Genomic DNA, 10,807 nt, shown 5'->3' on the forward strand with positions numbered 1-10,807 from the left:
CCACTTTGGCATAAATTCATTCATTGTAGCCCCTGTGAAGCAAGCTCCTCCTGGTGCTGCTGCATACAAATAATTGCTTTTGGCAAAAGCCAAGTAGAACACAAGTCACTTGCTTCATTTATTTCTATTATTACCATCAAATGCTGGCTTAGTGCTGGGCAGTGAGGTGGCAGGGCAGCAAGATGAGATAGAGGGACGAGTGTCTTAGTGTAAAGTAGGATACATGAAAGCCATGCAGTGCGTATTTGTGAGCATGGTGTTCCTTCCCAGGGTGGCCATGGGCCGTGCTCTCAGCACCAATGGCACCTGGGTTTTATCCCTGGGTTCCCACCATGGTATCCTCCTCAGACTGCTGCTATAGTCAGGTATGATAAAGAGTTTCAATGCTACATGCAGCTGAGCAGTAGGGCTGTGATCTTTTGCCATTTTCTCTCAAGAATCTCACTGGAATTTCAGGGACACATTGAAATGTGAATTTTACTTCTTCCAAATAGTTTTTTTTTCCCTCATCTGCTGCAGCTCAAAAAGCTGCATTGCAACATACCACAGAGAGCAGCAAAAGAGGCAAGGAAATAAAACAAAGTACAGTGATTTATGGTCTAGGCCAACATCTGTGTGTTGCCTCAGCTGGTCCTCTTTTTGTTCCTGCAGGACATGTGCTTTGATCACAATCTTCAGGAGTGTTTTCGTGAGCAGTGCAATGTATCTGTTCATCTAGTAGGAGAGCCAGTGCACACTCCTACAGCAAAATTCAGGGTACACACTTCTCACATCTCTGAATCACCAATCCAAAGTTCTCCAAGCAAGCACCCCTATAAATGTAACTTCACAACTCCTAACTCAGTAGGCCTGTCTGCTAGCTTCCATGGTACTTTCTGTTATGGAAATAAGAGCAAACTAAGAGTCCTGTTTTCTACCTGCACGAACTGGCACAGGAGTTTGGGCAAGCTTCATGACATGCATCTCCTGAATGGAGCTTTGGGGGTGTATAGGAACCGCTGAATCACGGCCTGAACCTCTGATTGATCACCTGAGGTGAGCAATGAGTCAGCCACGGGAGCACAGGTGAAGGCAATTCACCTGTGCTGCTGGAAGGGATGGAGCCAGGCTGCACCTCTCCTAGACCCCATTTAAGAGCTGACCGCCAGTGGGGAAGGATCTCTTCTGGGGATCCCCTCCTCTGGAGTTTCATAGTGAGCCCAGGATACAGGTAAGCATCCTGTCTATCTGTTTTAGTATAATAGCTGCATAGCCAAGCTCCCTGGTATATCTCATAACTATAACGTCTGTACATTCATTATACAGGGGCCAACAGAAATAGTCCTATCAGTGGAAAAGGTGTAAGTGGTAAGTACACAAACCCCTCAGGCTGTCTTTTACATACACATCAAACTTAACTTGAAGGAACTGCCTCAAATTCTGAAAAGCGTGACCTGCAGTCCTTGGTGAGGAAAAGGCTGGTGCTTAATGGCATGCATAGCAGCAAGGTCTGCAATCACAGCACCGCTCTGCTTTGATCTGCACCGAGACCCAGCAACCAAAAGGAAGGGCAGCCCTTGATTCCGCCTGACCAAACGGGTCCCACAGCCCCATCCAGCAGCCCTGGGCTGGAGCTGTCCAGAGTTCTGCCTCCAGCTCATTCTGAGCAGCTCTGCTTGCTGCAGGCAGAACCTCCAACTTGCTCAGTGTCCAACACACGCAAAGGAAAATGCTCCAAGGTGCAGCAGTGCTTCCTGCCAGATGTCAGGTTTCAGGAAGGTTTCGCTGCTGAAATGCCAGAGGAGCTCTGTACCCACCCCTTCGCTCCTGACAGCAGATCCACATCTGCAATTTCACACCCTGGCACCAGATTCTCTAACCAATGTCCCCTCAGGTTGCACTCAGATAAAAAGCATCCATTGGCACAGCTTCACAGCTCAAGCTATCAGCAGTCTTCCCCTCCCCTGCACAATGCAAACTCTTTCATTCCTGTGAACTGGCAGCGGCGTACAAGATCAGATTGAGGTTTTGGTGTGCTGGAAAATAGATCCAGCACTGGCTCCCAGTGCCGATTTGTGGGGAGTGAGCAGAACATGCTTTGCTTTTTATAGACTGTTTCCATGGTGCACAGAGGTTCCCATTGCTAATTCTGCAGCTGCAGAACTCCAGAAAATTGCATAGCCTGGGTTTAATCCTGTGGCATTCTGCCCCTTCTGCTCCAAATCCAAATGCCTGACACCCCAGCAGCCAACCAAACCCCCTCCCAACACGACATGAGGGCAGATGGTGCTGAGCCACACCGAGCTGCTGGCCAGAACCACCCCACCTGCTAAAGCTCCCAGGAAAACACAAGGAGGTAAAGAGATAAATTCCTATTCACCATATGTATTTTTAAGACTTCATAGCAGAACCACATGCCTAAAGAACAAGCAGACTGCTACAATCCATAACAGCAACACCGCCCCGCTTCCATGGACCAGCACTGGTTGTACGTGGTCAAAGCCTGCCCCGCCTGGACAAACACAACACTTCCAAAAGCATCTTCCAACATCTTCCCAAAAGCACCAGCCACTCCCCAGCCCCAGGGGCAGAAACCCGCCTCGTGCCTTGCATTGCCCCATGGCAGGAGGATAACTCACCTGCTCCTGTGAATTCATCACCCGCAGCTTCATTTGCTTCAGATAAGTAGAGGTGAGAGGCATGTTGTAGTCGATGATCCCAGAAACCAGAGAGGAAGGTGGTTCGCTCTCTGAAGAACAGAGAAAAAACTTTGTTCAGATACCGAGATGTGGGAGCACAAACCTGCGATGTGTTGCCATCATTATCAAACATATGTATTTAGAAGCACTTAAAACCCCTAACTGGAGCCAATGCCCACTGAGCTGAGGTTCCCACATGAACACGACCCAGAGGATCATTACAGAACAGATGTTGTTTTGTAGAAGAAAAAAAAAAGCACTGCTGTCACACCTATGAAAAGCCCAAACACAATATATAATTTTTCAGTCTACCAAACTAAAACCTAACAGAGGAAGAAAGTGAGCTTTGCTGAAGGTCTCAGAAACACTTCCATGCAAATGGGATTGATGCAGAGGGTGATCAAGAATATATTTCCAGTTTGCTTCGGCACTGCAAAATCTCACCAGTTTTGCTGGGATTCCCTCAGGTAAGGGTTATCATTAAGGCAACTTATTAAGTGTCTCTATCTGGTGATGAAGATTATTTTTAACACCCTCATTAAAATACAAGCTTAATTTTAAAAACCTCTAATTTAAATTGTTCCTGTTCATTCCTCTGCCTGCATCACACTGAACTCCAGAGATCACTCTGGATTCAGCCTGCTCCTGCAGATCCCTTTTCCACCCAGCCAAGACAACTCCCAGTAAAGCAAACCCTCCATGAGATTTCTGAGTTCACAAACGTTTCTCAGCTCGGTGGTCATCACTGTGAAGCTCTGCATGCAGGACTTGGAGTACTCTGCAATTATTTCTTCTGTCACAACATTTACATGATTGTGCATGTTCAAGAGGAAAGTTGCCTTTTCTCACAGGAAAAGATGCTGGCAAAAAGGGGAATCTCTGTGCCTTTGTACAGATATATGCCAGCACCAGAACACAAGCCAGCTTCCCAGCAAACCCCAAAAGGCTGCGTGGCTGCCCACCCGAACACAAGCTCCAACAGCAGCAAAGGAGGATTTCTAGGAGCTGAAGGTGAACTGGCAGTGGGAGGTTTCCTTTCCTGTCTCAGAACCTCAGTGCCTGCCTTGCATTTTCTGGGGTCACCAGTTTCACAGGCACCTTTGACACAGCCTCTTTTACAAACGGCCTTCACAAAATGTTTTACAGCCCCTTAGAAAATCCATCAGCCAGCCGTAATGGGGCTGCTTTTCAGAAATGCTGAATATTGCAAAAGCCCAATGAAACTCAGCAGACTCGAAGGTGCTTCACACCTCTGGAAATATCAGATCTATTGTGTCTGATTAAGAAATGACCTGACCCAAAAGCATATTGTCCATAGCTGACTTAAACATTACATAGTTTTTGCAAGAGCCCAGTTAAGATCCATGGAAATGCAGAATTTGCTCTCCAGGTCCTGGGCACCTGCAGCATCCTGGATAGCTGGATGGATACCCACAGCTACTCGGCTTGCTGGCTTGCACACACGTGGAGCTGCACAGCTTTTAGGAATGTTGTAAACTTAGGAATCTTGTAAACTAATTCCTAGCCTCTTTTCCATGCCTGTGTATCACTGCTCTCCATCATGCTTTGACCTACAAATTAATTACAAGCATTCCTCTGTATACATTAAGCAAGCAAAATAAACCGTTTTTCTACTGTGCAAGGACATCAGCTTGGGACGAAGAGATGCTAAAATCCCAGTGCAAGGAAAGAGCTTGCAACCCAGGAACAAAATCTCCTTTGCTCAGTGCTTGTATAGTGAGCAAGGCTCCAGGGAAACAGCTGAGCATCCTCAGACAGGAGCTGGAAGAAGGAGGACCTCAGTGCTCAGCCCTGCCTGAAACCATCCTGGTGCAAACCTGGAGCCATCCCATCAGCAGCAATGAATGTCCTGTGAATTTGGACAGCCTGAGAAACCAAAACATTTTGGTTTTTTTTCAAGCTAACTGAAAAGAAAGAAAACGTTTGTTTTAAAGGGCCTGGGGGACTCCAAAGGTATAATCCTCATACTGTATGTGACAAAATGGGCAACTGGAATCATCTAGCTCCTCTTTAGAACATACTATATCACAGACCCCAAGTGTTGGAAATACAGATAAAGCAGGCAAAGCTGAAGTAAAATGGTTTGGATCCTAATTCCAAGTCTGCATAATTCCACTGGAATTACTCCTAATTTAATAATGTGTAAAAATGCCACATTGAAGTCCAATGTTCAGAGCTTCCCAGGCGCAAGATAATTTTCTTCTATGAATTATATGAGTGCCCTGCAGGGTTCAATGTCAGGTATGTTTAATTAGGGATTTTTCTGATCACATAGGAAGTGTGTTGAGATTTGCTTAATGGACAAGTAGTAGTAGATAGGAATGACTTCATTTTTTTTTCTCACCACGTTAAACGTTACGTACACCTGTCATTCTGTGTATGCATGCACATGCACCCAGGCAATTTCCCTGTGACCCCACCATTCTGTAGGTGTTTTGCTCCAGATGAATTGTGGAATACGTAGTAGTGAAATCAGATACTCTTCCCCAGTAAAAGTAATCTTATCTAATCTACTCTATGTGGTTTCACAGGTACTTAGTCACTATTTAGGTAGTATTCTGAGCAGAAGGGCATTTCTGTCCTTCCGTTTCTGGTGGGTAAGAAGGGCTTTTATGCCTGTTCTCTTCCTTTTGGGTTTACCTCCAAGAGAACTGGAAAACTTTGTGACAATTCTTTGCTCCTTGCTCAGGGTCAAGCCAAATGCTCTGCTTGGTGTAACAGCTGGGTTCACCCCCAGAGAGACCAAAGGCCAAAATTTCCCTCGACCTAATTTGAAAGTGGGTCCTTGGCAAGCAGGATGGGCAGGTGCTGTGCAGATGGAGCTTGGGCTAATAAACATCAGAGGGTTATCTGGGGCAGTTTCTGAAAAATATAGCTTTGCACTTGATGAGGTAAACAAGTTTGTAATTCAGAAGAAAACCCGTCCAAACAACAACTTGAACCATCTTCTCTAGAAGAAAACTTGGTCCCATCTTATGCTCCGCTCATAGCTTCTAGGCCTCAGAGCTGCAGATCGGCTCCCTTTATAAAAGAACTGTAATGAGCTAACTACCACAGTCACCATGCAAATTGGTTGTATACACAGGCATAATATAACTTTGATTACCAAAACACTTTCTGTTATCCAAAATGGGATCACGACGTGCGTATCTATTAATTACTGCAAATTTTTTCTTTATCAGAAACTTCAATTACTCAAACATATTCACTGTCTTTCATTACCGAATTAATAGTTTAAAGAAAAAAAAACTTTAGGTCAGGTTCTTCCAGAGATCTAAGCTTCCACCCACATACGGTTATGAGCTGATTGCAGATATAGCTGCAGTGCTTTTCACCCAGGCTTTGTGGGGTTGCACTGGGGAAGGGGAACCAGTGGTGGAACTGCTCAGAAGCAGAGCTGGGTTGGGCAGCCCCATCCCACTGCCTCTGCCAAAACCAGCGCCCAAACAGCAATGGACAAATGAACTTTAAGCAATTCCCCAGGCTTTGCTGTAAAAGCACACTGAAAATACACAGGTTAGGAAATGCATTTGGCAGAGACAAATCTCGTGAACGAAGCAGTCACTGACAGCTCTCAGTGGTGTCTGCTGTAGGGTGACTGCTGGCTCTGCTCGCACAATTTGCTTGCCTTTACCTTTAGGCTCCAGTCCGTTGGAGTTGAAATGCATCCTCTTCTGGCACTCTGTGCAGCTCATCAGGAACCTGGTCACAGCTTCTCTTGGGAGAAAAGCATAGGTCTCTGCAATCTGGGAAAACAAGGAAAGGGTTGTATGTGCTGGGAGGGAAAGCCAGAGGGCTGGGACACAGCACGAGCACTGTCCCCATAGCCTGAATCCCAGAACACAGCTGTACAAAGCTCCTGAGCACCGTAACACAGCAGCATGCTGCTCCTGAACCCCATCTGTGGACTTTTTATGCAGCCCCTCCTGCCCAGAAACTCCTTCCTGCTCTGCTTGGGCTCTGAGCAGAGAGAAGTTATAGTTGTGTAAGGACTGAATGAGAAATTTAGGGCTTTCCAGCTCTGTTTACACTGCTAATTACCATTGCACTGCTAACCTGAAGAATGCATTAATCTTTTGGAAGGGCAGGTCACTTTTCCCACAATGACAATCAATTACTGTTAATAACACTTTGCACTTTTGTGACATATTTTACCTAGGGAATCAAAAACATTTTTACAAATAGTAATGAATAAACTCCTAAATCTTTGTGGGAAATTTGTATATAACAGCTGAGGATGCATTTTTAAAATTGGATACCTGAACACTGTATCCAGACCTCAGCACCCACAGAAGGCACTGGAGGTCAGGAGCCCTCCTGTTCCAAGCAGTCTCCATTAGCAGCAACTTCATAGCATTTATAAAGACCAAGCCTAGATTATTTTCAGAAGGGAGAATTGTGATTTGAATGTAAAGATTTCTGTAAGGCCATAAGAGACCACAAAATCATGGTGCCAGACCTGTACAGCACAAGTCAGGGAACCTATCCCAGGTTCTCCTGCAGCTCAGCAGCCAGTGCTCTGCCTATAAAACATCTTCCAGCGTGACATCTGGTCTTAATTGAAAGACATTAAGAGGGTGGGGAGTCCACCTCTTACTTTGGGGCTGGCTCCTACGGTTAATCACCCATCCTATTTGGTCTGAAGGCCCTGTCCCAGCACAGCGGTTCCCAAACCGGGGCCATGACCCCAACAGGGGTCACAGCACTTACAAGTGGGGTCATAAAGCAGACAGAAATCCGATTGTTTGGGCCCCTCCTCGGGTGGTGAGCCTGGCAGAAGCGGGGCTTCCAATGGGAAACAGCACAGCAGGGCAGAGCAGGGACATCCCGGCCCCCTCCTCTGGCCCATAGGCACCATCCTCCCACCTTATTTCATAACAAAATCAAAAATGCATACATTCCAAGCATTTTTCTACCTCAGGGGAAGGAGCGACGTTTAAGCTTTCTTGAAAAATGAAGGGAAAAAAACCTTGTGGAAGCAGTGCAGCGGGGCAGGGCGGGGGGCTTGGCTGAAGCAGCAGAGCCCTGAGGCCCAGCAGAGAGAGGCGTCCACCTCCGCTGAGCGGCAGCAGAGCCCAGCCTTTGGCACACACGTAAATGCCGTGCGGGTGGAAAGTTCAGGCAGGGACCTCGTCCCAGCAGCCAAATGGAGGATGCAGTGCTTGATCCTCATGGGATTCTCCTGCTTACATACAGCCCTATCCAGCTCTGCTGTGACTGCAGGGATGCCCGGCTCTGCCGCTGCCTCTGTGAGGTATTTATCAGTGCTCCAGCAGTCAGAGCACCCGCAGAAATGCTGACATTGAAGGGCCTGAATATTGCTGCTAGCAAATGCGGTGCGGTGGCTGCCCCTCCGCCTCAAGCAGGGCTGTGCCTGCGTCCCTGCCTGCTCTGCTCCAGCAGAGCCCCAGCTCCCGCTGCAAACGTTCAGCTAATTTTAGTGATACAGTTGTTATTTCTCAGCTGATTTGATGCTCTGCAGAGCAGACAGCTTCCCTGATGAGTTATCTCCCATCCAAACTCCCTTTCTGATTGCCTCCCTCCGGAGGTCAGGGACAAGGGCAAACTCTCCAGTGCCTCTCTAATCACAAATGGAGGGCAGCAGGGAGGCAGGAGGGGCCGGCAGGATGTGGCCACGCAGTGCACGGCCCCTGGGTGCCATGCTGTGCTGCGGGAGGAGCTCAGCTGGGAGGGAGGGCGAGAGGGAAGCGTGCTGAGCAGTATGCAGCCTGCTCCCAGGGCATGGCTTTGTGCTTCTGAGAGATGAAGCAAAGGGATCAGGGAAGGGTCGGTGTGGTCTGCAGGGCACAAAGCACTGTGCAGTGACAGCAGAGGGGACCCGCAGGGTGGGGGCTTCACAGCCAATGTCACGTGCAGGACCAATGGGACACGACAGCCCCCAGGCCTGCATTGAGCCCTGCACAGCCTCAGGGTGAGCACACAGCAAGGCAGCTCCCTAAAAGGAGGCACGTAGCATGCATGAGCTGTGCAAGCCACATGTCTCCAAGCGACCCAAGTCCTAGGCTGCAGGATTTGTGAGAGCAGCTCAGATTTGGACTGTGAATTCAAGATCTTCTTTTACCAGAAGAGCCCAAATATTTGCATCGAAGGGCTGTGCAGAGTCAGGAGAAACGGCAAGCTCCCTGGAGAAGCACACTTCAAGCTGAATTATGCCTGACCTAACTAGAGTGGTTTCAGGATGGATAGATCTGGTTTTCAGCACCGGGGAGCACCTGAGCAGACCCAACTCGGGAGCTGCCTCCATTTTGCAGAGCAGAGAGCCAAGGGCAACGCTGTGGTGCAGCACAGGGCTGGGCTCCAGCCGAGCCCCAGGGCCCTTCCCTGGCTGCTGCTGCCCCAAGACCCTGGGGACAACGGATGGCACAGGGGAGGCAGATGGCACAGAGCAGCGGGGGGTCTGGTAAACATCCCCTCACATCAGCAACACTTGAGTCTATTTCTTTTTTTTTTTTTTTCCTTTTCCCCCAGACATGTACAGTTGCCTTTGTATAATTCATTTGGTCTTTCCTCCTCCAGCAGCCGTGCTGCTGCTGCGGCCCCGTTTCCCGTCTCCCTGGCGCAGCTGCTGTGCCTTTAAGCAGCCCCTTTCTCACGCCTCCTCGTGCAGGCGAGCGGCCCCGCTGCCTCCAGCCTCCCCTGTGAGCAGCAGTGGCCCCCTGTGCCCGTCCCCCCACAGAGGGAGTCTCACCGCTCGGTAGGTTTTCTTCTGCCCAGCATGTTTGGGTGCTTTGCCCGGCTCCGTCGAACTCTCCACATGCATGGAGTAAATGATGTCAAAGAAATCTTCCACCACAGCCACGCGTTTCAGAGAGATGCCCTCGGGCTCCGACAGTCCATCTGCCCCCTACAACAGTGCAGGCAAGTCGAGTTAGTGTCAGCGGTGGGTGACAGGGGTGACGAGATGGGCCCGGGGCTAACGCGATGGCGGGGGCAGAGCTGCAGCATGCCGGCCCCGAGCTGCCGCGGGCGCAGGGGAGGGGGGGGTGGAGGAGCTCCGGGAGGAGGAGTGCTGTGGTCAGGGCAGTGGCTGCTGCTGCTGCTCTGCTGCTCACGCTGCCAGGGAAATTGGGCCAGGAATAAAAACAAGAGAAGGGTCCAGAATGGAGTCACAACCAAGCGAGAAATGTAATTTTCGTAATTTTGCTAGGCTGGGAATAGGCAGGGGAAGCTCTTTGGGCCCGCAGTGTGCTAAACCACTTCGGGAAGCCCTGGAATGTGCGTGCTATGCGTAGGGCACCCGTGTTGAAGGCAGTTCCCTTGAACACCACCAATAAGCAGGACAAGATCGCACCGCGATGCCAGGATGCGGCCCCTAAGGGAAGGAGGCAGCATCGCCCTCCTTCCCCGCGCTGACCTTCCTGCAGCACCCTCCCTCCCTCGCCCACGCGGAGCAGCTGAGCGCTGGCAGCAGCAGCACAGCTCTTTGTGTCAGGATGTGCCGGGGAGCAGGAGGCTGCATGCAGCTCAGCGTGGCGACAGACTGGTGGGAGTGGGAAGCGCGGAGCTGCGCTGCTCCAAGCTGGCTGCAAGGAGCAGAACGAGCTCACATAGGCAGGAACGTGGGGCGTGGGGCTGCCCGGGTGCTCCTGGCACAAAGCACAGCACCAGGGGAGGGTTCTGGAAGCTGCTCAGGCTGTGCCATGAAAAATGCCAGCATAGGATATATATAAATATATATATTTTACACACATTCGTACAAATATGCATAAATACAATGCACCCCTTTGAGGTTTGCTTTCTGAAAATAAGCGCACAGATGCAGTCCAGTTTGTACACAGCAGGCTGGTGAACAGCAATCTGCACTTACAGGGCTGAGCCCCTCTCCTATGAAGACAGACTGAAGAAGCTGGGAATGTTCAAACTGGAGAAGGCTCCGAGAAGTTCTCACTGCAGCCTTCCAGTACTTGAACAGAGCTTATAAACAGGAGGGAGACTGACCTTGCATGGGCAGATAGTGATAGGACAAGGGGGGATGGCTTTAAACAAAAAGAGGGGAGATTTAGGTCACGTATGAAGAGAGAAATTCTTTACGTGGAGGGCAGCGAAGCACTGGCACAGGCTGCTCCGAGAAGTGTGGGTGCCCATCC

General features: G+C 49.5%; 1 protein-coding gene across 1 annotated transcript; it reads right to left on the bottom strand.

Annotated features, from left to right (window-relative positions):
- Positions 1–592: 592 nt before the first annotated feature.
- Positions 593–10,801, bottom strand: LOC104914089 (nucleolar protein 4-like). The gene is made up of 4 exons (XM_031556612.1): positions 9,409–10,801; positions 6,334–6,445; positions 2,619–2,728; positions 593–739 (listed from the first exon to the last, which is right to left on the bottom strand). The coding sequence occupies exons 1-4, from the start codon at positions 9,478–9,480 to the stop codon at positions 593–595; spliced, it is 441 nt and encodes a 146-aa protein (XP_031412472.1). The 5' UTR covers positions 9,481–10,801.
- Positions 10,802–10,807: the final 6 nt, after the last annotated feature.

This window comes from Meleagris gallopavo, chromosome 22 (genome assembly GCF_000146605.3).
Source record: "Meleagris gallopavo isolate NT-WF06-2002-E0010 breed Aviagen turkey brand Nicholas breeding stock chromosome 22, Turkey_5.1, whole genome shotgun sequence".
Taxonomy (NCBI): Eukaryota; Metazoa; Chordata; class Aves; order Galliformes; family Phasianidae; genus Meleagris; species Meleagris gallopavo.

Excerpts from the sequence above, each read along its gene's own strand:
- LOC104914089 (XM_031556612.1), bottom strand. The coding sequence starts at position 9,480 with ATGCATGTGGAGAGTTCGACGGAGCCGGGCAAAGCACCCAAACATGCT. Across the intron at positions 2,729-6,333 it reads CAACGGACTGGAGCCTAAAG|AGAGCGAACCACCTTCCTCT; the intron begins GTAAAGGCAAGC and ends TCTGTTCTTCAG. Across the intron at positions 740-2,618 it reads TGATGAATTCACAGGAGCAG|GAGTGTGCACTGGCTCTCCT; the intron begins GTGAGTTATCCT and ends ATTTTGCTGTAG.